At 34.8% G+C, this 27,932-nt stretch overlaps 3 protein-coding genes and 1 pseudogene across 10 annotated transcripts in view; all 4 read right to left on the reverse strand.

The window, feature by feature from the left end:
- LOC129525946 (taste receptor type 2 member 19) lies at positions 1-27,738 on the reverse strand. Of its 3 annotated transcripts, none has more exons than XM_063694577.1 (2): positions 26,646-27,738; positions 1-199 (listed from the first exon to the last, which is right to left on the reverse strand). In XM_063694577.1, the coding sequence occupies exon 1, from the start codon at positions 27,727-27,729 to the stop codon at positions 26,773-26,775; it is 957 nt and encodes a 318-aa protein (XP_063550647.1). In that variant the 5' UTR covers positions 27,730-27,738; the 3' UTR covers positions 1-199; positions 26,646-26,772. The 3 variants fall into 3 exon arrangements, with proteins under 3 accessions (XP_063550647.1, XP_063550649.1, XP_063550648.1); XM_063694579.1 differs by lacking the exon at positions 1-199 and adding an exon at positions 467-1,432 and having other exon boundaries at positions 26,695-27,738; XM_063694578.1 differs by lacking the exon at positions 1-199 and adding an exon at positions 467-1,432.
- The window catches only part of LOC129525947 (taste receptor type 2 member 30-like), a 189,504-nt pseudogene that overhangs the window by 149,570 nt on the left and 12,002 nt on the right, over positions 1-27,932 (reverse strand).
- Positions 1-27,932, reverse strand: part of PRH1 (proline rich protein HaeIII subfamily 1) — a 264,900-nt gene that overhangs the window by 148,497 nt on the left and 88,471 nt on the right. The window contains exon 1 of one of the 6 annotated variants that reach the window (XM_055358684.2): positions 26,646-26,761. The exons of the other annotated variants lie outside the window; for them this stretch is intronic. Within the exon in view, the coding sequence (XP_055214659.1) occupies positions 26,646-26,697 (52 nt within the window). The 5' untranslated portion in view covers positions 26,698-26,761. Of the gene's footprint in view, positions 1-26,645; positions 26,762-27,932 lie in introns of those variants that run through there. 6 annotated transcript variants of the gene reach the window in all.
- Positions 1,445-22,144, reverse strand: TAS2R20 (taste 2 receptor member 20). Its single transcript, XM_055358675.2, has one exon. It carries the CDS (start codon positions 2,958-2,960, stop codon positions 2,031-2,033), a length of 930 nt encoding a protein of 309 aa, XP_055214650.1. The 5' UTR covers positions 2,961-22,144; the 3' UTR covers positions 1,445-2,030.

A 27,932-nucleotide genomic window follows, 5' to 3' on the forward strand; every position in this document is an offset into this window, starting at 1 on the left:
TTATACAAAAATCTTTTATATGCTTAGTAAAAAGTATTGTAATAAATGCCATCTTTTTATTTTCCATTTTGTCTTTGTGTCACACATCTGATATAGCTGCATCACTGCTATATTATAGTGATATTTCCCCTAGAATTGTGGAATAGCCAAACTTTTGCTCTGAGAAATTCTTCTTCTTGGATAATCCTGTAACTTCAATCTGAAACCAGAACAGAAATATGCACGCAACTGTAGATTTTGTGATGTGTTACATTTTCATTGGTTCACCACCCCAATATAGTTCATATTCATTCATTCACCAATTAACTTGTTCATCAAAGTATCATTTTTCAATACCTATTCTATGTGCTATCTTTATGTCCTGGGAGTCTACAGTAAGCAAGATCTATATGATCTCTACTTTTATGGTATTTACATTGTACCAGGGAAGATATATGATAAACAAACAAATCAGATGTGGAGATGATTTATCTTAAGGTTTAGATAATATTGTTAAAATAGCATAACACCAGAAATTAATACAGTCACACAGAATTTAGCTGTTGAACTAGGTTATACATTTTCTTCTTGTAACAGAACTTGCTATTAGTGAATATGTCAACACACTTTCTCTCATTTCATTATTTACACCAAGATTATAATAAAACATATCTTTAAGACATTTCCTACCATCAATATATAGATTTCACAGATGCCATAGTTTCTATACCCTCTTTAGATTGAGCTTCTTTTTAAAGTAAGGAAAATTTGAGCTTTTTGAGGAATTTTAAGGGTGGAAGATAAAGGAGGAAATTGACAATTCAGGAGCTCAGAGGTGGCTTAGACAAAAAACTAAAATATACAACATCAGATCTCAACTTCAAAAAGGTTTTTGTTTAATTCAAAAACTGGAAGAGATGACTTTTCTAATTGCATATGGAAACTTATAACAGCACTGAAAAGAGCTCATGATCATGTTTCTTCATCCTTTTTATAGAAATGATTTTTTTCTAAGCTATTAACATACTATATTAAATATAATATTCCTCAGTATTGCTTTTGATACACATAAAAATGTACACTAGATATATTTTTCACCCTTGAATTTTATTTTGTGCATTGTTATCTAACAATAATTGTATTTGCTTTATACTAAACATAAAATAAGAATTCATCATGAACGTCTATAATCCCAGCACTTTGGGAGGCTGAGGCAGTGGATCACTTGAGGTCAAGAGTTCGAGACCAGCATGGCCAACATGGTGAAACCCCATCTCTACTAAAAAAAAAAAGAAAAATACAAAAAATTAGCCATGTGTGGTAGTGCATGCCTGGAGTCCCAGCCACTCAGGAGGCTGACGCAAGGAAATCACTTGAACCCCAGAGGTGAACGTTGTGGTGAGCCAAGATTGTGCTACTGCATTCCAGCCTGGACAACAGAGCAAGACTCCATCTCAAAAAAAAGAAAAAAAGAATTCATGATTAAAAAAAAAACAAAAAAACCTACCCCAAAGACACATTCTCATCGATTTAGAAGTAAATGTCCTTACCATCCAAAAAATTAGAGGTTCAAACAATGATAGTTAAACAGTTAAACACACTATGGTACATATACATGATACAAATTACAACAAAAAACAGCAATGATTTTCTGATATAAGCTGTCAGTTCTTAATTATAAATAGAGATCATAAATTCCTCAAATGAAATATCATATAATAAAATATATGTGTGAAATACACATGGGTTCATAATTCTGAGAAATTTCTTATCCTACTTTGGTATAACTGAACAGTTTATATGAAAAGTTGATTAAAGGTATGTTATGGTAAATATTAAATTTTCATATACATTCAGACATACACACACGCAAATATATATTATATATATATACTTTTATATAATAAACTTAGGTAAAAGACTTTTCTATGTCAACTTTTGGAAATTACTCAAATACATAGACTACGGAAAAACTTGTGGGAAATATAAAATGTTCCAGACACCATCAATTTGTTTTCTTCTAGAAAACACACAATGCACCTCTTGTGAATCTATGGAGTTGACTGGTTCTGTCCTTTCGCCCAGCAAGCCACCCGCCACAAAACTGAAAGAAAGGTCTGCTTTAGCGTCTTGTTCCCCCAAATCAGAATGAATGAGTGGAATGATGGATATATGATTCCAAAAGCTTGGCAAAGCATTAAGACAATTTCTTTTGGTCTCATCTTAGAATTCCAAAACGATGTGATTAGACACAGAAAGTAAATGGCAAGTAATATGAGGAAGGAGGTCACAGTTTGCAGAGCTTTTATGTGGATCTTGGTGCTGGGATCTTGAGATCCTTTGCCATGGAGCTGCATCTTCTTCAGATGTTTACACAGAGAGTAGATTAACAGCAGAAAAGATATCAGGGTCAGAGTGAATGGTATCAAGTTTGCTAGCATGGCTACAGTCAAGTTGGAAAGGTGCATTGCATTCCTCAATTTGATCTTCCAAGTTACGTTTCCTTCATATTCTTCTGTCCACACATTTATATACGTGTTTTTCATCACAAGGTGACAAACCAAAAAGAACAAAGACCCCAACACTATCACCAGAACTACACTCTTAGCCTTCCTTTTTAAGTGATGAAAAATAAGTCTGGAGAAATTGACGATCTTGAGCAAATAAAATATGCTGAGGCTAGTAGCAAGCCAGATGCTGAAATGATTGGTTACTGCCCAGGCATTAGAAATAAAAATTGTTACTTTTAAATTAGATGAAGTTGGATTCAACACAGTTGAATACCAATGTAATAATATTACCCAGAGCAAACCAACTCTGGAGACCGCCAGAGCAGCAATAATTTGATCAGCTGAGGAGATCTTTTGTCTCTTGACCCAGGCAATGAAATTTATCAGTGCTATAAAGCCATTGGCAAAATTTCCAAGAATAAATGCAACCACTACTAGAATGGAAAAAACAATGTGTAGAAAACTCATCATGTCTAAACAAAAAAGCAAGTAAAAAATTCAGGCCTAATGTCACTGATGGTGACTCCTCTGATATTCAGACTTTAAATTAAATATGCACTTGATTCCTGAATGTTCAATAACATTCTTTATACTTTTAAATTCTGTGAACAAGGTCAACAGAAAAGCACCAGCTTAAACTAATGAATGAGTTCAATGCTGCCTTTATGGGAAATACTGTTAGTACCAAAACAACTCAAATTAATTCTTATTCATACAGTCTCTGTTCTTGCTATAGGCTGAAATTTTTCATACTGATGTTGAAGGGAAAGCTGAATTCTCATTTGCTAGCATTCAAATAAAGACATATCCTCTTTCATTGCTTTGCAATTTTTTCCTTGTTTCACCTTTCCATAATTTGTGTTCAGCCCTTCAGTTGTTAGGGAAATTTTAATACCCAGTACATAGATGACACAACAAATATATTGTTAAAAGAGCCTGGTGAAATCTAGGATCAAAATCACTATGGATTTATTTTTAAAGCCAGATTTAAATACACAGAATCTAAACTTTTTATCAAAATCACCCAAGATTTTCTTGGAAACCACAGGAAAGCCAATACTCCTTATAATTTGGTTGCTGTTAACCAATACTTCTATATGGCATCACTATTAACAAGCTCTTAAACACACACACAGACACACACACACTTTCACTCTTCAAGGATGAAAGGAATTGCTTTCTTGTAACTTATGACATGGAAAATGAGTTTCCAGGAGCTCGTCCTGGTGGAATTAGTCCTATTTTTCCCATGCCAGATTTTCAGCCAATGAATAATATTCATGAAACATATCTCTCACGCTTAGGCTTTTGGTAATGCTACCTGCAAGCTTGTAAATATTCCTGAGTACCAGACCTTTGTCACATAATTTTGCAGTGTCCTCCAACCACAGGCATAGTGACAACCTTGCACTAGGGCTCTGAGTTCGATCATGTAATTTGCTTTGATGAACAGAAAATTACTACACTTTACACTGAAATTTGAGATGACCTCCACATTAGGCTTTCTTGTTCTTTTCCGTTTATCATGAGAACATGTCCACACTAACACACTGTTCCCAGAATGAGAATGAGTAACTCATGGAATCATATGGCCCCTGCCTGATCCAGCCTTAAATCAGCCAAACTCTAACTAGATCCAAGAGGCAAAACTTGGACCATCTCAAATCACCAGAGCCATCCACCAAATCCCAGCTTAAGAAAAGAGAATCCAAAAACATGTGAGATATAAATATCTAATGTGGTTTTGGAGAAGTTTCTTTTGCAGAAAAAGCTAAGTGATATAGGTACTCTGCTAATCCAAGAGTTTGAGAAATATGTGCACCCTTGTTGTGTCAGAAATTCAGGAGCCAAAGGAAAAATAGGTTGGAAATATCAAAGTTTTTGTAATATGAGGTGAATATCTAAAACTAGAAGAAAACTTTTGGAAAGATCTGGGGGCTGTAGGTAACAGCATCTCAAATTTCTCCATTTTGCAACTAAAATAAGAATTCACTTTAGCTCTTGAGTTGTATAAGAATGTATGTAAATGGTGGATTTTCCCCCTAGGTATATAATGAGCAGAGCAATTAATAATTTTTATGTGACATTTCTCCTAATTTGTAATTTTTTAAATAAAATTATAATGCACACTTAGAAATGGGCCAAAACAAAAATAGGAAAGAGCAATGTATCATAAACACTTATGTAACCATCATGCAGGATAAGACATGGAACACTGTAAACAGACTAGGTCCACTTCCAGGCCACTTTCCAAGCCCCTAAACCTTTATTCACATCTCCTGAGATAAGCAGTATTCATAATCTATGATGATCATTTGCTTGAATTTCTTTATACTTTACCAACTAGGTTCACAACCCTAAACACCACAGCTTGGTCTGTCCTGCTTTGAACTGTGTATAGGTGCAGTCCTGTGTGTTCTTCTTGTTCATGGCTTCTTGCACTAGATATCATGTTTCTGAAATTTAGTCACATAGTTGCATGTACATGTGATTCATTTCTTTTCACCTCTATATACTGTTCCACTGTATGGATTTACTGTAATCTTTCATATCATTCAATCATCCTTAGTTAATATATATTTGGGCAGTCTATTTTTGAGCTATTATGAATAACACTACTATGAGCATTATTTCACATATCATTTGATGCAATTCCTATTATGGGGTCATTAAATGTGGTGTTCAAATTATCCTCACAGACATAGAAAAGTGCAAAAAATAATTTATCTAAATTTGTTCCTGTCACCTTTACCTCCAGTCTCTTTATCGCTATTTGCATATATCTTATCAATAATATATTTAACTCAACAAGATGCTATTATTTTATTCAGTCAACATTCATTTAGAATTATGCACACATTTATCATTTCTGTTAATTTTTATTCCTTCTTGCATGCTTAACCTTGTATTTTCAATATTTTTTATCTGAAAAATATCATTTGGATTTCTGTTTATGAAGGTCCTCTATTCTTTTGAAACACACTAAAGACATGATTCCATTGAATTCTACTTTCCATTTTTCTGTTGAAAATCAGGTTGTCATTTAGAAAGTTGTTCGTTTTAAAATAATCTATCTTTTCCTCTGGCTACTTTTCAGATTTTCTACTGGTCTTTGATGTCTTGTGACATTTTGTGTTAATTTGTTTTTAGTTATCTTGTCTGACCTTTGATGGTTACTAAAAATATATAGATTAATACATTTTATCACTTTTGGGAAAATCTCCACAACATTGATTCTGCCCTATTTTATCCCTTTTAATCTTCCAGAAATCCAGAAGTATGTTAGATGCTCTGATTGTAGCATCAATGCCTCTTATCCTCTCAGATTTGCATTCTTTGTCTTGTGGTCTTTTTAGGCTTCTTTCTTTATAGTTGTCTTCCAATTCACTAATTCTCTCTTCTCCTATGTCTAACTGGTTGTTAACTCTGTCTATTGGATTCTCAATATTGATTATTTATTTTTTGCTATTATTGTTTTAGTAGCAGAAATAATATTTTGTTCTCCTTCTATAAATCATTATCTATGGAGAAGCAGAACAAAGTACTCTTACCACCAAGTTTTTTAAAAAAAGTTGGGTTCTTTGTTCAGTTGGTTGGCTTTTTTTGTTTTTCGTATTCTTGACATGAAAATGCTAACAATTTTCTTCTTTTTCCAAGACTTTGGTCACAAAATAGAATAAAAGCTTGGTCTACACATCCTTCCGCAAGTTGGAAGAACCTGGAAATTGATGTGATGTTAGTAGCTTTTTTTTTGGGGGGGGGATAGCAGCTTGTCTGTTGATGAGTCTTCACCACAAACTCTCCCCACAGGGAAATTCAATGAGCTGTGCTGGATCTCAAGATGCCATTCCAATAAATAAATTATAGCACCTCAACCCTAGCTACACCATTCTATTTTACAAATTAAATTTTACTCTTTTTTTATTAGCAGAAGTGGAGCTCTGTACCTTCAAACTTCTTCACTATCAGGTGAGATATAGAAGATGTGAGGGCTTACTTCTATTTGATTTATTTAATCCTAAAATTCTCACTTTAGACGTGCCAGCAACCTGTGTGGGCTGATGACTTGGGGCAGGATGGGAGAATGCCAGGGGATAGATGCACAAAGGTCTGGACACCTCCTTGCCTCCTCCCATCCTCCTCAAAACTTCAGCACAACTCTGAAGCAAAGTGTGCTTGTGGGAGAACCCAGAGTTGCCTGAGATTTACTTTCTGCCATCGGGTTAATGGAGCACCTAGGGAAATTAAGCTGAGTTTTAAAAATATCCAGAAAGTTAAATTTGTTGTACATGTGAGTTTCTGAACTGCGATTAGTCTTTGCTTTACCTGGCATCAGGGAGTGTTATAAATCAATTATTTAAATATTCATGTAAGGTGTAAAAAGGAGTAGAAGTACACGTATCAAATTTCCATAAATAAACTTTGCAATATAAACGTAATTTATACTATTAATTCTTTGTCAATAAAATGTGGAAAGGTTAAAAAACAAATAAAATAAAATCTTCACTTTAGAAGTAAGAGCTTGATCATGAAATGGCTTATTTATCTTTCTAATTAAGGAATTTTATTAACACTGCAACTAAACCTTTCCTATAGTGGTCCTAAGATCAGTTTAAGGTTATCTATAATGATTTGCTTAAGCAATGTATTTTAAACTAAACTATATTTAATTTCTAAATCTAAATATATTTGGTTCAACTTGAAATTTTCCGTTTTCTAATGTAACTTTCCCATAATAATAATCTTTTAAACATTTATTAGACATTATCCAAATTATGTATGTAAACATTTCAAAAATAAATCATTTAATGAGATAGATATAGATGATGACTGGTGATGATGATAATGTCAGTTAAAAGGGGCCATGCTCTTCTATAAATGTGACTTCAATTGTGTTTTCTAAGTGCTACGTTTCAGGGTGATGGGCTCATGAACTTGTTTCTTATATTATTCTCAGCATCAGGCACAGACAAAGATCCTCAGACAGTATTTCATTAAGAATAAGTTAAAACCAATGTATTTCCAATGATTTACTGGCTATTTTTTTTTCTTTTACCACATTCTGAAAATCATGACAAAAGTGCCCTACAATAAAGAGTATTCTCCTTTGGGCTGTTTAATTTTCACTGTACTTTCATATGAACTTCATATATACAAATCCTCTATACAATTATATAGCATACAAACTGTATTTTATCTTTTAATAGTATCATTAGCAGGCAAAATTCTCTCAACTACTTATTTACAATCTCAGCTACTGTCACTAAATCTGGGTTATTTTACTATAGCAGTCAAAGTAATACTACATATACACAAGCACACTCAAAGATTACACTAAATATGTTTTATAGCTTAACAGTTATCGTTCTATGTTTTCTTCTCTAATACAGTTGAAAAATTTATGGTAACAAAATATTTTCCCCAACACATATGCTGTGCACATGCATAGTATTGTGATCTTTGAATGGGAACAACATGAGTATAATTATTTCTTTTAGGGATAAATGTAGCAAAAATTGTCCTATACAGTTAATATCTATAGTCCTACATACTTTAATATTTGTACCTTATGAAAAATTCCCTAATTGCGGCCAATTTGAAATGTGTATCATGAATAATTAAATTGGAAAAAAGAAAAAAGTCTATTGCAATATAGTTGTTCAAAATCTATTGTTTCAAATTAAGATTAGCATAAGAATGTGGATGTACACTTCCTGCTTGTATCTTTCTTTTTTAAATTGATTTTTAAAAGTACAAAATTTTATCCCTATTTCTTACTACTATAATGCTGTATTCTTCTTTATTCAGCAAAACTCTAATTACAATGCTACATGTAAGAATATATTGTTTCAGCCTAGTTTTATATTCATTAATTTACTTAATATTTCTGCTTTTAAAATATTTTCATTATTCGGGAACCTAACATATGTAGGGAAAGCAATAAAACCTAAATGCACAGTAAAAGGAAAAAAGAATGTAACATTAACACTCATATTCCACACTTTTGTCAAAAAGTAGAATTTGCCAGCAATGAAGACATTCCCCATATATGCTTTCTTGTTGATATGATTTCCCTTTTGTTTCCTCCCTCCCAAGTATCCCAGTTATGATAATCACTTATATGTTTCGCTTTACAGTTTTGCCACCAATGTAATAAATTATAAGAATTTATTTCAAATTATAAGAATTATAAAAACTTAAAATAATTTAAAATTCCTTTTATAAGAAGTTATAATTTCTTTTATAAAATGTTATAATTTCTTTGGTAAGGAGTTATAAGAATTTATAATTTCTTTTATAAGGAACTATAAGAATTTATAATTTCTTTTATAAGCAATTATAAGAATGTATAATTTCTTTTACAAGCAATTATAAGAACTTATTTGCAAAAATACAAAAATATTCTTGCAAATTTCATATAAATGTGATTATATTGAATGTTTTTGATGTTAATAATTACTATTATATCTGTATATATTACTATGCTATCCATGTAAATCAAATTTATTCACTTTCCTTTTCATATATATTCTTTGTAAACATGTCCCTCTAGTTTGTTCATTTTGATTGCTGTATAGCATTCTGTAAGTATGTCATAACTTATTTATCCATTTTATTACTGATGGTCATTTGGGAGACTTCTCAACTTTAGCTATTAAAACTCAGCGATATATACTTGTATATGTATTCTGATATGAGTGCAAATCCTGGGTCTTAGGATGTGATCCTTCATCTTATTCAAATAATGTCACACTCAGACAAAGTAATTGCACTGATTTATAATCCTAGGAGCAGTGTATGAAAATTCCCACTGCTTCATATGCTCTCCAAAATTAGTAGGATAATTTTTGCACTTTCATATTTATATAAAATATAATTAAACTTGGCCAGGCACGGTGGCTCACGCCTGTAATCCCAGCACTTTGGGAAGCCAAGGTGGGTGAATAACCTCAGGTATGGAGTTCAAGGCCAGCCTGGCCAAGATGGTGAAAAAATACTAAAATACAAAAAATACTAAAAAAACAAAAATTAGCCTGGTGTGGTGATGCACACCTGTAATCCCAGCTATTCAGGAGGCTGAGGCAGGAGAATTGAGTGAACCCGGAGGCGGAGGTTGCGGTGAGCTGAGATCACACCACTGCACTCCAACCTGGACCACAAAGTGAGACTGTCCCAAAAATAAATAAAATATTATTAAACTTAACATTTTACAAAACTTTTTCTATTATAATTCAGAATGCATCTTTAGTTGAAAAATTACATCACTATTAATTCTATGACTATAATTTCATGCACATTTATTAGGGATTAATTATATATTTCATACATTTATTTGTTCATATTTCATTATTAATTTTTCTAATTTTTTCTTGAAGTTTCAAATACTTTTTTGTTATGAACAAGTGTAATTATACTGGAGATATTTCCTTTAATCAATCATTACGTCAAATGACTTTGAGAAAATATGATTAGTTCATGGCATATTGTAGGGGAAATTTCAGGATTGTTTAACAACTCCTAAAAGGAAACAAAGAAAAAATATTAAAATATAAAAATAGTCTATAAGTTTAATAATAGCTGTCCATGGTAAAACACAAATTCTACCATTACCAGTGTGGAAAACATGATTGGTATCAACATATCATGTCTGAATTCTTTTTAAGGCAGGCCTAATATCATTGGATAAGATTCCCTTTAAGGTCCTGACCTTAAATTCTATGTGCACCTGATTTCTGAATGTGCATTAACGCTCTTGTTCTTTTTAAATTCTCTGACCAGTGTCAAACAGGAAAGCACCAGGGAAGGAAAACATGATAATTTCTAAAACGGTTCAAATTAACTTCTATTCAAACACTATGTCCTGGCTATAAGATGAAATTTTTCATACTGATGTTGAAGTGAAAAATGAGTTCTCATTTGCTAGCATGCAAATAAAGACATATTCTGTTTCCTTGTTTTGCAGTACTTTTCCTTGTTTAACCTCTCCATAATTTGTGTTCAGCAATGTCAGTTGTTAGGGAAATTTTAAAAAGCAACACATAGTTCCTACGTTGGATATCTAAATTGTTAAAAGGAACTTTGTTGTAACTAGAATCATGACCACTGTGGATTGATTTTTTAAATGTCAGATTTATGTAAAGAGAATCCAAAGTTTTCTTATCAAAAGAATCCAGGGTTTTCTTGGGAAGTGCAAAAAGGCCAATACTCTTTAAAATCTGCTTGCTGCTAATATGTTTGTATAAGTCTATTGTTAACAAGCTCATTAACACAAACACACACATGCATACACGCCCCTCATGGATGGGAGGAATTATTGTCCTGTAATTTCCAAAATGGAAAATCAATTTCAGGCAAGTCATCCAGGTTGAAATAGCCCTATTTTCCCTCTCACCTTTTTCAGTCAATTTTCAATATTTATAAACTTATCTCTCGTGCTTAAGCTTTTGAATAAGTTATTCTCTCGAATCTAGCTAATATTTAAATATGAATTGTTTAATTAAAATATTCAGCAATTTTTAAAATATTCCTTGGGCACTTATTAAAAAATATGTATTTTCCATTGAAGACTCTAGACTTCCCTTGGGATGAATATTCACTTTTAATTTTCTCTGTTTAATTTATTTTTTATTATGCTATTATGAAGAATAGATGTTAGTATTAGTCTCCAATCTTGTTTTTTACTTCTTTTTCAGGTTTTTACAGTATAATTGTTTCTAAGAGATCTTGGAGTCACACTGCCAAGAGAGGAAACCAGTTTTTCTGCTTCATATAGCGACGATTCTGAGACTCCATTTTACAACTGCTCTCTGCCTCAGTATGATCACCAAAAAACGCAGATGATAATAATATTATCTTTGGGTAGTCTTTGTGAGGAGTTAGTATAGCATTTGTATAACTGCTTTCCATTTTACCTGTCTGGGACAGGAAAAAACAAAGATGGTTAGTTACTGATTTGATCCTGTGTTACTAGATATTTAGGCCAGTGAAAACTTCCATTTCTTTTCTCCTTTTCCTTTTTTTTTTTTTTTTTTTTTCTGAGACAGGCTCTTGCTCTCTCACCCAAGCTGGAGTGCAGTGGCACAATCATACCTCGCTGTAGTCTTGAACTCCTGGACACAAGTGATACTCTTGCCTTCCTGCCTCAGCTTGCCAAGTAACTGGAACTACAGGCATGCACCACCAAGCCTGCTAATTTTAACATTTTTGTGGAGACAAATTTCCAAGAACGAATGCAAACACACAGAGTTGACAAAATGATAAGTAGAAATTTTAACATGTCTGAAGAGACAAAAAGAAAGGAAAAATGCAGGCCTAATAACACAGATTGTGATTCCTTTAATATCTAGACCTTAAATTTGATATACACTTCATTCCTAAATGTGTAATAATATTCTTTGTGCTTCTAAATTATTTGACTAATGTCAACAGAAAAGCACCAGCATATGCTAATGGATGAGTTCAATGCTGCTTTTATGGAAAATTTTCTTATTCCCAAAATAGCTGAAATTGAATCCTATTCTACTGTCTGTTCTTGCTATACGCTGAAATTTTTTAAACTGATGTTGAAGTGAAAGGTGAATTCCCGTTTGCTAGTATGCAAAAAAAGACATATTCTTTTTCATTGTTTTGCAATGTTTTTCCTTGTTTAACCTCTCCATAATTTGTATTCAGCATTTTCAGTTGTTTCATAGGGAAATTTTAAAACCCAATACATATGTCATACAGTAAATGTCTAAATTGTTAAAAGAGCTTGGTCATACCTAGGATCGTATAAATATGGATTTATCTTTTAATGCTAGATTTAAATATACAGAACCCAAACCTTTTATCAAAATCATCCAAGGTTTTCTTGGGAACCACAAGAAGGCCAATATGCCTTAAAATCAGGTTGCTGCTAACCAATAGTTTTATATGACTTTATTGCTAACAAGCTCATAAACACAAAAACACACACTTAAACCCATTGGGGTTGGAAGGAATTATTTTCTTTTAATTTAAAAAAATGAAAAAATGAGTTTCCAGAAGGTCATCCAGATGGAATTAGTTCTGTTTTCCCACTCAGGGTTTTCAGACCAGAATAATATTTATCAAACATATTTCTCATGCTTAGGCCTTTGGTAAAATTACTCTCAAGTCTATTTAACGTTTAAATATTAATTATTTAATTAAACTATTCAGCTGTTTTGTAAATACTCTTGACTCCCTCATCCTTTGATATATTATCTTGCAGTGTCCTCCTGCCATAGGCAGGGTGACTACCTTGACCTTGGAATCTGAGCTCACTCATGTAATTTGCTTTGATGAACTGGAAATTAGTAAACTTTGTATATATCTTTGAGATGGCTTCCACATTGGAGTTTCTTGCTCTTCTCCATTTACCACAAGCACATCCCCACACTAGTACACCATTCCTAGAAGCAGAATGAGAATGAGATCACCCCCTCCAGATCTAGCCTAAATTGGCCAAACTCTAACTTCAAGATGCAGAACATGGCCCATCTCAAATTACCAGAGTGATCCACCCAAACCCAGCTTAGGAAAATGGAATCTAAAGACATGTGAGATATAAATATCTAATGTAGTTTTGGAGAAGTTTCTTTTTAAAATGATGCTAACTGATAGAAATACTTTGCTAAGCCAAGAGAGTGGGAAATATGTCCACCCTTGTTGTGTCAAGAATCCCGAAGCCAAGGGAAAAATAGATGAGGAATATCAAAGTTTTGTCATGTGAGGTGCATAATTAAAGCTGAAAGAAAAAAACTGAAATAAAGCTACGGAAAAATACGGGGTTGGCAGGTGACATGATGTCAAATTTCTACAAGTTGTAACTAAAATAAGAAAGTTTCTACTTCAACTCTCTAGAGTTGTATAAGAATGCATATAAATAGTTTATTTTCCCCTTAGTACGTAATGAGAAGATTAATAATTTCTATGAGATATTTCTCCTAATTCAAAATTTTTATATTAAAATTATAATGCATACATAGAAATGTGCCAAAACAAAACTGGAAAACTGGGAAATAGAGCAATGTATCATAAACAGTCGAGTAACCATCATGTAGGGCAAGACAAGGAACACTGCCAACAGCCTAGTTCCACCTCCATGACACTTTCCAAGCCTCTATACCTTTTTTCATATCTCCTGAGGTAAGCAATATCCATAATTTGTGATGCTCATTTCCTTGATTTTCTTTATACTTTATCAACAAGGTATGCAACCCTAAACTCAATAGCTTGGTTTGGCCTGCTTTGAACTGTGTATAGGTGCAATCCTATATGTTCTTATTCATGGCTTCCTGGACTTAACATTATGAATCTGAAATTTAATCAGACAGATGCATGTACATGTGATTTATTTCTTTTCATTTCTCTATATTGTTTAATTTTATGAATTTACTATAATTATCTATCCTTAGTTGATATATATTTAGACAGCTTCTTTTATGAACTATTATGAATAATGCTACTATGAGCATTCTTTCATATACATTTGCTACAATTCCTTTGCATATATGCCTAGGTGTAGAGTTATAGGGTCCTGGATTAAGATGTGCAAATTCTGCCCACAGACATAGAAAAGTCCAAAAAATACTTTAACTAAATTTATTTCTGTAACTCCAGTCTCTTTATTACTATTTGCATATATCTTTATCAATTACACATTTAGTCCAACAAGATACTATTATTTTAGATAGTAAACATTCATTTATAATTATGCACATATTTATCATTTTCATTAATTTTTATTCCTTCTTGCATGCTCAATTTTGTATTTTTGGTAGTTTATATTTTATCTGAAAAAATATCATTTTTAATTTCTGTCTGTGAAAGTCTACTGTTCCTTGGAAACACACTGAAGATATGATTCCATTGAATTCCCGCTTTCATATTTTCTGTTGAAAATCAGTTTGTTATTTAGAATGTGGCTCTTTTTAACATAATCTACCTTTCACCTCTAGCTACTTTTCAGATTTTCTATTGGTCTTTGATGTCCTGTGTCATTTTATTTTAAATTTTTTAGTTATCTTGTCCAAAATTTGATGGCCCCTAAATATATAGAGATGGAAATATATACATTTCATCATTTTTGGAAAAATTTCCCAAACATTGCTTTTGCCCCATTTCTCATCTCTAATCCTCCAGAACTCCAGAAGTATGTTAGATATTCTGACCATAGCGTCAATGTCTCTTACCCTCCAGCCTTGTATTTTTCTGGAGTTGTTAGTACTCTAGCCATGAAAATAGTAACAATTTTCTTCTATTCCCAACTCTGGTCAGATAATAGAATAAAAGCTTGGTCTAGCCATGTTCCTGCAATTTTAAAGAAACCGGATATTAATTTGATGTGAGTAGCTTTTTCTGGAAAACAGCTTGTCTGTTGCTGGGTCCTCACACAAACTCTCCTCATATGGAAATTCAATAAGCAGCTTTGGATCTCAAAATGCAATTCCAATAAATAAAAAATAGTCCCTAAACCACAACTACATCATTCTATTTTATGAACTAATTTTTACTTTGTTTATGTTGTAGAAATGGGGCTCTGTGACTTTGAACTCCATCATTACCCAAGCGAGATAGAGAAGATGTGAGGGCTTCCTTCTGTTTGATTTATTTAATCTAAAATCCTCTCTTTAGGAATAAGAGCTTGATCATGAAACAGTTTAATTGCCTTTCTAATTAAGGAATTTTATTTACACTAAAATCAAACTCTTTCTTATAGCCTTCAATGGATTAGTTTAAGGTCATCTACAATTACTTGCTTAAGCAATGCATTTTAAACTAAACTTCACTTAATTTCTAAATCTAAATGTATTCAGCTTGACTTGAACTTTGCTTTTACTAATGCAAATTTCCCAAAATGATAATCTTTTAAAAATGTCTTAGACATTATCAAAATCATGTACAATGAAAAATAAATCATTTAATGAGATAGGTGTAGATGATTGATGATGATGTTGATGTCAGCTAAAAGGGACTATTTTATTCTGTAAATGTGACTTCAATCATGTTTCCTAAGTGCTGGAATTCAGGGCGATGGGAGAACACTATTTTAATTTTTCTTCATGGCCTTATAATTCTTATATTATTCTCAGTATCAGGCCTAGACAAACACCCTCAGGTAATATTTCATCAAGAATAACTTAAAACCAACACATTCCCAATGATTTACTTGATATTGTTTTATTTTACCACATTCTAAAATGTGGTACAATAAAAAATACTTCACCTTAATCAGGTAATGCCATATTCAGCCAAAGTAATTGTACTTTATAATCCTAAGAGTAGTGTATGAAAATTTCTATTGTGTCATATCCTTTCCAAAATTAGTAACATCAGATTAAATTTTACACTGATATTTACATACACTATTATTAAAGTTAACATTTTAGAAACATTTTTCTATTATAATTCAGAATGTATTTTTAGTTCAAAAAATTATGTTGCTTTTTAATTACATGACTATGATTTCATGCACATTTATTAAGAATGAATTATATATTCCATATATTTATTCATATTTATTAATTTCTCTATTTTTTCTTGAAGTTTCAAATACTCTTGTTATGAGCAGGTGTAATTATACTACACATATTTCTTTAATCAATCATTATGTCAAATGAATTTGAGAAATTATGATTAGTTTGTAGCATATTGTAAGGGAAATTTCAGGATTGTTTAACAACTCCTAAAAGAACTCAAAGGAAAAAAATGTTAAAATGTAAAAGTAGTCTATAAGTTTAACGTAGGTGTCCACAGGAAAAAATAAATTCCACCATTACTGCACAAAAAAAGATTGGTAATAAACATACCATGTCTGAATTTTTTTAAGGCAGGCCTAATATCACTGGACAAGATTCTCTGTAAGGTCCTGACCTTAAATTCTATGTGCACCTGATTTCTGAATGTGCAGTAATGTTCTTTTTCCTTTTACATTCCCTGACCAGTGTCAAACAGGAAAGCACCAGGGTGTGCTAATGGATGAGTTTGAGGCTGTCTTTATGGAGAACACAATAATTCCCAAAACAGCTCAATTAAATTTCTATTCAAACACTATGTCCTGGCTATAAGATGAAATTTTTCATGCTGTTGTTGAAGTGAAAGGTGAATTCTCATTTGCTAGAATGCAAATACAGACATATTCTCCTTCATTGTTTTGCAATATTTTTCCTTGTTTAACCTCTCCATAATTTGTGTTCAGCAATGTCAGTTGTTATGGAAATTTTAAAACCCAACACGTAATTCCTACATTGGATGTCTAAACTGTCATATGGAACTTGGTCATAACCAGAATCATGACCACTGTGAATTTATTTTTTCAATGTCAGATTTATGTAGACAGAATCCAAAGTTTTCTTATTAAAAGACTCCAAGGTTTTCTTGGGAAGCCCAGGAAGGCCAACATTCCTTAAAATCTGGTTGCTGCTAACTAATACTTTTGTATAACTTTATTCTTAACAAGCTCATTAACACAAACTTATGTGCCCACACACATACGTGCTCCTCATGGATGGGAGGAATTATTGTCCTATAATTTCCAAAATGGAAAATGAATTTCAGGCAGGTCATCCAAGTTGAAATAGCCCTAATTTCCCAATCATGTTTTCAGCCCATTTTCAATATTTATAAACTTGTGTCTCATGCTTAGGCTTTTGAGTAAGTCATTTTGAGTCTAGTTAATATTTAAATATGAATTGTTTAATTAAAATATTTAGCAATTTTGTAAATATTCCTTGGGCACTTAAAAAACATGTGTATTCCATTGAAGAGCCTACACTTCTCTGTATGTAAATTTTCACTTTTATTTTTCTCTAATGTATTTTTTATTATTTAATGGTTTAAGATGAATAGATGTTAAAAATCGGTCTTCAATATTGGATATTATTTCTCTCCAGTTGTTATAGTATAATTGTTTCTAAGAGAAGATCTTGGAGTCAGTCTGCCAGGACAGGAAGCCAGATTTTCTGCTTTATATAGCTATGATCTGAGACTCCATTTTACAAATTGTCTCTACCTCAGTATAATTATCTATAAAACACAGATGATAATAATACTCTGGGTAGTCCTTATGAGGTGCTAGTATAGTATATGTATAACTGCTTTCAATTTTACATGTTCAGTGCAGGCAGGAACCGAGGATTATTAGTTATTCTTTCGATTCTGTGTTACTTGATATTTAAAAGATACCAGTGAAAACTTCCACTTTTCCTTTTTTGTTTTGAGAAAGGATGTTGCTCTGTCGCCTAGGCTGGAGTGCAGTGGTAGTTCACTTCAGCTTTGTACTCCCGGGCTCAAGAGATCCTCCCACCTCAGCTTCTGAAGTAGCTGTGACTATGGGTGTGCACCAACACAGCCAGCTAATTTTTCAGTTTTTCTGTAGAAATGGGGTCTCCCTATGTTGCCCAGTATGGTCTTGAAAACATGGGCTCATGCGATCTTCCCACCTTGGTCTCCCAAAATGCTTGGATACAGGTGTGAACTGCATCTAGCCGAGAACTTCCATTTTTGAGCAGAATACAGAAGGTTCAGAAAGGCAAGATATCCTTCTGCAACAACTAGGATAAGAGTAATAAAAGTCCAAAATTATATATTCAATTCATCACAGAGTTGTACAAGCAAGGAGGGCCAGCTGAACTGAAATCCAGCACAAGGAGAGTCTTTGTAGGTGAAGGGTCAACTTATATACTCAGTGCAATCCCTATCAAATCCCAACAAGCCTGTTTTGCAAAAAGTGAAAAACCAGTCCTAAAATATATCTGAAAATACCCAGTGACCAGATCACCAAAATAAATCTTGATAAAATAACACATTTGGAGGATTACACTTTCTGGTTTAAAAGCTAACTACAAAGCTGCACTAATCAGGATTCTGTGGTACTGGCATTACAGTAGACAAAAGAACAATGAAACACAACTGAGAGTCCAGAAATTAACACTGACATTGATGGTAATTGATTTCAAAAATGGTACCATTGCAGTTCAATAGGAATTAATCATTTTTTCAACAAATGATACTGAGAACATTGAATATCCACATGCATAAATTTCTATTCTTATTTCACACCATACACAAAAAATAACTCATATTTAATTGATTATAGAGCTAAATGTAAAAAGTGAGATTAGTAACTAAGATACTAAAACATACTAACTGTACAATTGCAAGTAATACAAGTGGGTTAATCAACCATAATTCTATCTGTGTATTTCTCTACTTAGATCATTATGTCTATAATAATAATAATCCCCTGCCTATCAATCTATTGATATTAAAATTACTATTTTAAATAAAACTAAATTAGATGCTGGGCTACCCTCAATCTCATTTAGTGGAAATTCAAGCAAAAATATTATTGATTCTCCCTAGATTTTTATTTTTTGAGACATGGTCTCACTCTGGAGCCTAAACTGGGGTGCAGTGGTTTGAGATTGGCTAACTGCAATCTATAGCTCCCAGCCTCAATCTGTTTCCCACCTTGGCCTCCCAAGTAGCTAGGACTACAGGTGGACACCACTATACCTGGCTAATTGTTGTATTTTTACTAGAGACTGGGTTTCACCATGTTTCCCAGGTTGGTCTCCAATAATTGGGCTCAAGAAATCTGCCTGCCTAAGCCTCCCAAGGTGCTCAATTACAGGCTTAAGCCACAGCACCCACCCTGGTACTGTTACTTCAAAATGTACATTTGACATTTGAAGGAAAAATATTTACATAATGTGCTATATGCCAACATGTGTGAATAAATAAATAATATAAATGGATAATCAGCCTTATTCCTGTCTGTTGAATCACTTGGCTACATTGTCAGTAAAGAGATTACATGAGATCACCAACACAACAGGCATCACTGTAGAGATTGAAGAATTGAGACCTTGGGCAGTCTGATATTTTCAGTTTAGAGACAAAAGAGAACTAGCAAAGGAGATTGAGAAGTAGTGCCCAGTGGACAAGGATAAAATCATGAGAGGGCAGCATCCTGAAATCTAAATAAACTAAGTTCAATGCGGCTAATAGAGCATGCAACATGATGACTAACCTTGGGAACATAGACTCTCTGGTGATCTTGCAAATGTCAGAATCGATGAACTGATGACAGCATCAGCTTCTTGGAATGAGTTCATAAGCCAATAGTTAAAGAGGCTTCATACCTTGATAAATACTTATAAACCAAGAGCAAGCCTTTTCACTTCAAAGGCTGAAAAACTGATTCCTGAGGTCAGCCTTTGAAGTGGAAAATCAAAGAACCTCAACCTGTTGTCAGGACTGAACCAATTCCGAGAACAAGAATTCAATAATTGAAGGAAAGTGTAAGTCCCCTTGAAAAGGATGCTGAAAATTCACCACAAGAATATTCAGGACGTATTCATACGGTGCTTTCTCAAAGACCTGTAGCCATTTCCCAGGTAACAGTACCCAGAGGAAAGGACACACATCCACACCATCTGAGACTTTTAGGTATAGGGCTCTTACAGTAGATAGTCAGGCATGAGCGGGGCAGAAGAAGGCTCTCACCACCCACCAGGAATGTCAGGTGGCCATCAGGTGATGGCCTGGCAGTTGTCACATTGCCTCTCTAAAAATGATAATTGCTCACAGGCACCAGGGAGAGGCAATTTCACAATAAGTAAAGATGCTTAAAATTGCTAGTCGGCAGCTCAGGAATAGGGTGAGTAGGCTGAGGCATGCGTGTTAAGAGAGAAAACGGTAGAAAACAACCTTCTGGGGGCATTCCACCAAAAAAGGGAAGAATGCCTCAGGCAAGCATGTGTACAACTCCAGTAAACACACTGCGCATGCTCACCTCTAAAGTGTTAGCAAGCTACCATGCATGTGAGCAGCCCACCCTAAGGGGCTGAATCATGGGAAAAGGAACACAAGACCCTAAGGGAAGAATCGTGGGAAAAGGAACACAAGACCCCAGAAGTATACCAACATATAAAACCACAAGTCAAAGGTCTAACACTGCACTTGACCTCCAAAATGCCCACTGTGGTCTCTTCCAAGTGTACTTTCCTTTCTTTCCTGCTCTAAATCTTTTTAATAAACTTCCATTGCTGCTCAGAAACTTCCCTCAGTCTCTTTTTCCGCCTTATGCCGCTCAGTTGAATTCTTTCTTCTGAGGAGGTCAGACTTGAAGTTGCTGCAGACTCATACCAAATTGCCTCCAGTAAACCAGATATTGGCCACTCCAACAGAGCCTGAACTAACAGTAATATCTGGGTACTCAAAAGACACTGCAGTCCATGAGATGAAGTGGGAGATTTTTAAAATTTTCTTTTTGTGTGTGTGTTATTTGCATTTGGGTTTTTTAGATACACAGTCTCAATCCTTCACTTTGGAGGTATGTAGTACAGTGGCAAATCATAACTCACTACAGCCTTGAATTCCTGGGTTTGTAACAGAGTGCCCCATTTTTTCTAAGAAACAGGGAATGAGTTACTTTTTTATTATTATTATTTTCTCTTATCTCCCCTTTCCTTTTGTTCCCTGTTTCCTGCTTAGCCCTTCATAAATGCAAATATAACCTTTCACCCCCGCTCACTAGACATTCCCTGCAGGGCACGTTCTTCTAACTATGTGCAGCAAGACAGATCTCTCCTGAGAATTGACAGTCAATTTGCAGACCAAAGCACACCCACCAAGGAATGTTTACCTCCAGGAAATGGACTTGGAACTTCCAGGCTGTGCTCCACTCTGGGAGTTGCCTGAGGACTTTCACCCAACAGAAGGGCATATTGAAAGCATACCCACCTGGCCACTTTTACAACTTACTTCTGCACAGGAAGGCACCAATTCAATTGCCTGATAGATAAGGCACCAAGCCTGCATGAGGACCCTCTAACCTTGCTCAGTATCCCTCCTTACCTTATAAAAGTGTCTGCTTTCTGCTCCAAAGGTGAAGTGGTACACTTAAAGGCAAGACACTTTGTGCTCCTTCCCCAAGCTAGGTTTGGAATAAATTCATTACTTTTGTACCAGACCTCACTTTTGTTAACTGGACACTGCATGCGGCAACGGACTCGCATATTGGTTATAGGTCCAAAGGAGTCTCCTGTCTCGTCTTCCTGGGTAACTGGGACTACAGGTGAGTACCACCATGCCAAACTAATTTCTTGTTGTTGTTTTTTCTGTTTTTTAGTTTTTGTACAGACAGGCTGTCACTGTGTAGCCCAAGGTGGTCTGCAACTCCGGGCCTCAAGAGATATTCCCACCTCCGCCTCCAAAAGTGCGGGGACTGTGGGCATGAGCCATCATACCCAGCCTGCAGAGGGAGTTTTGAAGGTCAGATGCTACCTAGAGTTTTGACTCATGTCCATCCCAAGGTGGATCTAATCAGTTTGCCTTTATTGCCTCTTCTTGAATGTGTAATGGACACACATGGCAGCTGGCAGGACTCTCACTTTCTTCCTGACCTGTAGAGTCAGGGACATTATTAGAGCAGAACCAAGGGGAAGCCTGTGAAATTCTCCTCCACTGGCAACAATGATTGAAAAATAATAATCACATTCTCCAAGGAATGGAATTGATCACTACCATGACAAAACACTTGAAAGTTGCAGGGGATGGTAGTCTTTTTATATCCGTATCCACTTAACCTATCTGGCCTCTACCAAAACCAGATACACTATAAAATGAATGCAGATTTCCATAAATTTAAATCACTACTTACAAATGCTCTCTAGGATGTGGTATCTTCCCTGAGCAGAGCAGAGCTCCTGGCAGTTTGCATGTGGCTCTTGATTTAGTGAATGTTTCTTATTTTACACCCATGGGTGGGTCAGCAGATTAAAACAATTGGCCTTTGTGTGGTAAAAACAAGAGCACTGCTTCACTGTTTTATGTCAGGGCTTTGTCACTTCTGCTCTCAGTTTAATTTACATTTTGCAAAACATCATGTTAATTTAATATATTAATAATGTTACGGTAATTGCTACAATAACCAGGAAATGGAAAGTTACCTAATTATAGTAAAATACTTAAACATTAAATAGAAATAAAATATCAGAAGAAAGAGATATGCCTGAAAATATTTAGAGAACACCAACATAGATATTGTTTTCAGGGGTCCCATATTCCTGGTCCACATGTTGAAAAATTAATTAATTAATTAATTAATTTATATTTGAGATAGAGTCTCGCTCTGTTGCCCAGGCCGGAATGCAGTGTTGCAATCCCGGCTCACTGCAAACTTCGCCTCCTGGGTTCAATCAATTCAAATCCTTCAGCCTCCTGAGTAGCTGGGTTTATGGGCATTGGCCACCATGCCTGGCTAAATTTTTTTCTATTTTTTTTAAGTAGAGATGGGGTTTCACCATGTTGCTCAGGCTAGTCTCAAACTCCTGGCCTCCAGTGATCTGCCTGCGTTGGTCTCCCAAAGTGCTGGGATTACAGGCGTGAACCACCAGGCCGAGCAGAAACATCCCGTTTAAGGCAAATGGCTTCCTATATACTTCCTATCACTAAAAGGGAAGCACGGCGTTTATTGAGCCTCTTGGGATTTTGGAGTCCAAAAATACCACAGTACAGGATATTGCTGTGATGTGTTAATAAAGTCCTTTTTAAACCCTGTTCAGTTAACCTACCTAGCCTCTGCCAAAACCAGATGGGTTACAGAATGAATGCAAAGACTCCTGGTTTCAAGTGGAATCCAGAACATATGATATCTCTACAGCAGATACAGGGTCTGGCCCAACCTGCTCGGCCCATTGTGCCAGATGATCCAGCAGAATTCAAAGCTGCTAGAGGCATGCATCGTGGGCATTATAGGACTCTGTGCCTGTCTCCATCAAGCCCGTAGGAGAGGAGAAAGCAAAACCCTAGGGAATTACTACAGAACTATTCCCTCTTCAGCGGAGGAGTATCCGCTGTCTGAAAAATAAAAATGCAAGTGCAGAACATTAATCCAAGCAAAAAGCTCCTCAAGCACAAGACCCCGTGCAACTACACAAGGCATCTGCTTATAAAACCAGCCACAGTTGGAGGGCATGAGCACATCTGAGTGGCACAAGGAGGGGACTATATTGGACACAAACATGTGCTTCCTCAGATTCCCTTGACTGTCTCCTGTTCCCATGGTCAGCACCTTGCCTGATCCAGATCATCCTTCCACCTGGGACTTGAATGTAACTGTGGGCATGAAGTCTTGCAACAGAAAAGCTTAGTTGCTCACTTCATGTAAAGTCTAATTAACAAGAACAAGGTCTGATATAAAAATAGAGAATTTATTTGGAAGTTAGCTTGCTGGAAGGGGCACAAAGCATCCTGCCTTCTAATGTGACACTTCATCTTTGGAGCAGAAAGTGAACGTTTTATAAAGTAGGGAAGGAAATGAGCAGGACAGCAGTTGTAAAAGTGGCCACATGGGCATCCTTTCCACATCCCCTCCTAATGGATGTGAGGTCTAAGGGGAACCCCTGGAGATGAGAGTTCCATGAGGGCATACTTTTGTCTGCAAATCAACTGTCAAGTCTCAAGGAGAGATCCCTCTTGGAGCACATAGTTAGATGAACTTGCCCGAAGGGACTGTCTGGTGAGGGGAAAGTAAACAGTTCTATGTGCATGTCTAAAAAGTTAAGTAGAAAGCGGGGAAACATAGGGAAAGGAGAGAGGAAAAGAGAAAAAATAAATTTAAAAAAAAACTATCTCTTAGAAAAATGGGGGTATTGGTTAGTGTGACTTTCCCAAACAGCCACCAAGGGGTTGGATAATGTAAGGAAGAAAAGCAAAGATGGTAGTTCTGCCTCAAACAAACTTTGGCCAAAGGGAAATAGAAGACAGAAGACAGCTAGGATACATTCTCCCTTTTCTCTCTTCCACGGACTAATATTTGTTGTGGCTTCCCCTTGTAACCCTTCTGGAAAAGTATGGGGAGCCAAGTGCATGCATCTAATGACCACCATGCTGTCTGTCTCACTCATTGTGAAGTGGCCACCAGCAAAATCATATCAACATCACGACACATGGTTTTACATCTTCTTTTGCCTCAGTTTCCACATTTACCCCTCATTGCTGCCCTGGACTTGCCTTCCCAAATAAATGTCATCACTGTAAACTCAGACATTGGCTCTAGTTTTAGACACCCAAAGCTAAGATATACATTCAGTTGCATCACTTTTCCATGCATTTATAACATGGCAATTAAAACATTCATTTAGAAAGGATACCAAAAAAATATACAAATAATGTGTAAGAAAGGTGAGTGGTTACAAACTCAATTTTTAAAAATGAAATGCCTTTTTGTGTATATGATAACCAGCTAGAAAATATCATAATACAAATATATCATTCATAGTAGAAAGTGATTAGGTACATTTCCAACCAACTTAATCAGTTGCAAAGTTTGCTAGCTTTTATTTTTATTTCTTTTGAGTTTACTTCTTTTGTATCAGCAAAGCATTGAAGGCAGCATAAGTCATATTGAAGGAGAAAGAGACGTTCCCTAAAAACAAAAGTGTGTTTGGCAGCTGCTGGGAAGTTCCCTAACATTCTTGTCATGGGGTCTGCTAGCCCTGAGCAGCTGGCACTCACAGCTGACCCTGACCTTGTGCAAATATACCAAAATCTTTAATATGCTTTTCAAAAAGCATTAGAATAAGTGCCATCGAATTTTGACGTTCCACCTTGTCTCCACTTCACACACCTGATATAGCTGCATCAAAGCTATATTACAGTGATATTTCCCCTAGAATTGTGGACTAGCCAAACTTTTGCTCTGAGAAATGCTTCTTCTTCAATAAGCCTATAATCTCAACCTGAAAACAGAAAATTCAAGCAACTGCAGATTTTATGATGAGCTTCATTTTCATTGGTTTACCACATCAAATTATCCATTTATCCAATCACTTATGTGTTCATTAACATATCACTTTTGACCAACTATTCTTTGTGCTGGCTTTTAGTTCCTGTGAGTCAAGAGAAGGCGAGACAGATATGACCTCTCTTTTTATGGTGATTACATTGTACTAGGGAAGACGTATGATAAGCAAGATATATATATATATATCTATGTCTATAGATATAGATACATAGATATAGATATATATATGATGTGGAGTTAACTTATTTTAAGTTCTACATAATAATGTTAAAATTTCATAACACCAAGATTAACACAGTCACACAGAATTTAGCTCTTCAACAAGGCTGTACATTTCCTTCTTATAATAGAACTTGGTATCAATGGATACATCAACACACTGTGTAATTTCACCATTTACACCATTATAATAATACATATCATTAATACATTTCCTATCAATTATATAGATTTCACAGATTTTTACGTAATTTTTACATAATTTTTAACATTTGAAGAAAGTTTCATTTGATTATCTTCTATAGTTTCTATACCCTCCTTTGATTGGCCTGTTTTTTTAAGATAGAGAATATTTGAGTTTTTTTTAGGAATATTAGGAATGGGAGACAAAGGAGAAAATTGGAAATTCAGGGGCTCAAGGTGGCTAAGAAAAATAAATGGAAATACTTGACATCAGATGTCAACTTCAAAAAAGGTTTCCTTTAATTCAAAAAGTGGAAGCATGACTTTTCTAACTACAGATAAAAAAATTATAACAGCACTGAAATGATCATCAGCATGTTTCTTCATTCCTATTATAGAAAAGATTTTTATTCTAGGCTATTCACATACTAGTATTAAATCTAGTATTCTTTAGTACTGTTTTGGTATACATATACAAAATTTACTCTACATATGTTTTTCACTCCAATTTTATTGTGTGCATCATTAACTAACAATTCTATTTGCTTTCTACTAAGCATAAAATAAGAATTCATAATGAAATAAAACCTACCCCAAAGATCCATTCTTATCATTGATTTAAAATTGAATGTCTTTACCATCCAAAAAATTAGAGGTTCACCAATGATAGTTAAGCACATATATGTGGTACAAATTACAATGGAAAAGAGAAATGATTTCTTCATAAAAGCTGTACGTTCTTAATTATAAATAGAGATAATAAATTCTTCAAATGAAATACTATACAATGAACTATAATAAAATATACATACAATATATATGTGAAATATACTCAGCTTCATAATTTATGGTCAACGTTGTTATTCACACACATGCACACATATACACCCATAAATATATATATGACTTTTCTAGGTATCTGTTTTGAAATTACTCACATACAAACACTGTGGAAAAACTGATAGAAATATAAAATGTTCCAGACACCATCAGTTTGTTTTCTGCTAGAAGACCCACGATGCTCCCCTTGTGAATCTATGGAGTTGAGGGTTTCTCTTCTTTCACTCAGCATGTCATCTGCCACAAAACTGAAAGAAAGGTCTGTTTTAGCTTCCTACTTCCCATAATCAGGATGAATGAGTGGAATGAAGGATACATGATTGCAACAGTTTGGCAAAGCAGGAGTACAAGTTTGCTCTGCTGTGTCCTAAGATTCCAAGTTGATGTGATTATACACAGAAAGTAAATGGCAAATAACATGAGGAAGGAGGTCACAGTTTGCAAAGCTTTTATATGGACCTTGGTGCTGGGATCTTGAGATCCTTTGCTATGGAGCCGCATCTTCTTGAGATGTTTACAAAGAGAGCAGATTAACAGCAGAAAACATATTAGGCTCAGAGTAAAGGGTATGAGGTTTGCTAGAGTAGTTACAGTCAAGTTTGAAAGCTGTATCGCATTCCTCAATTTGATCTTCCAAGTCACATTTCCTTCATATTCTTTTGTCCACACTCTCTCATCCATGGTTATCACAGCAAGATTACAAATCAAAAATACCAAGGGCCCCAACAGTATCACCAGAACAACACTCTTAATTCTCTTCTTTAGGTGGAGAAAAATAAGGTTGGAGAAATTGGCAATCTTGAGCAAACAAAATATGCTGAGGATAGCAGCAAGCCACATGCTGAAATGGTTCATTACAGCGCAGGCATTAGAAGCAACAATTCTTACTTCTAAACCATATAAAGCAGAATTAAACACAGTTGCATACCAAAGGAATAACATGACCCAGAGTAAACCAATTCTGGAGACCACCAGAGCAGTGAGAATTTGGTCAGCTGAGGAGATCTTTCGTGTGTTAACCCAGTCAATGACATTTACTAGAGCTATGAAGCCATTGGCAACATTTCCAAGAACAAATGCAAACACTACCAGAATTGACGAAATGATGAGCAGAAAACACATCATGTTTGAACAGATAAAAAAATGCAGGCTTAGTAACACTTGTTCTGAGTCCTTTAACATTCAGATGTTAACTTCGATAAACACTTGATTACTAAATGTGCAATAACATTTTCTGCCTTTAAATTCAGTGACTAGTGTCAACAGGAAAGCACCAGCATATGCTAATGGATGAATTCAAAACTGTCTTTATAGAAATAGAAAAGGTCGTTATTCTCAAAACAGCTCAAATTCACTCCTCTTCATATACATTCACTCCTTGCTAT

This window comes from Gorilla gorilla, chromosome 10, assembly GCF_029281585.2.
Source record: "Gorilla gorilla gorilla isolate KB3781 chromosome 10, NHGRI_mGorGor1-v2.1_pri, whole genome shotgun sequence".
In the NCBI taxonomy this organism is placed as follows: domain Eukaryota; kingdom Metazoa; phylum Chordata; class Mammalia; order Primates; family Hominidae; genus Gorilla; species Gorilla gorilla.

Coding starts and splice junctions, on each gene's coding strand:
- TAS2R20 (XM_055358675.2), bottom strand. CDS start 2,960: ATGATGAGTTTTCTACACATTGTTTTTTCCATTCTAGTAGTGGTTGCA.
- LOC129525946 (XM_063694577.1), bottom strand. CDS start 27,729: ATGTTAAAGGACTCAGAACAAGTGTTACTAAGCCTGCATTTTTTTATC.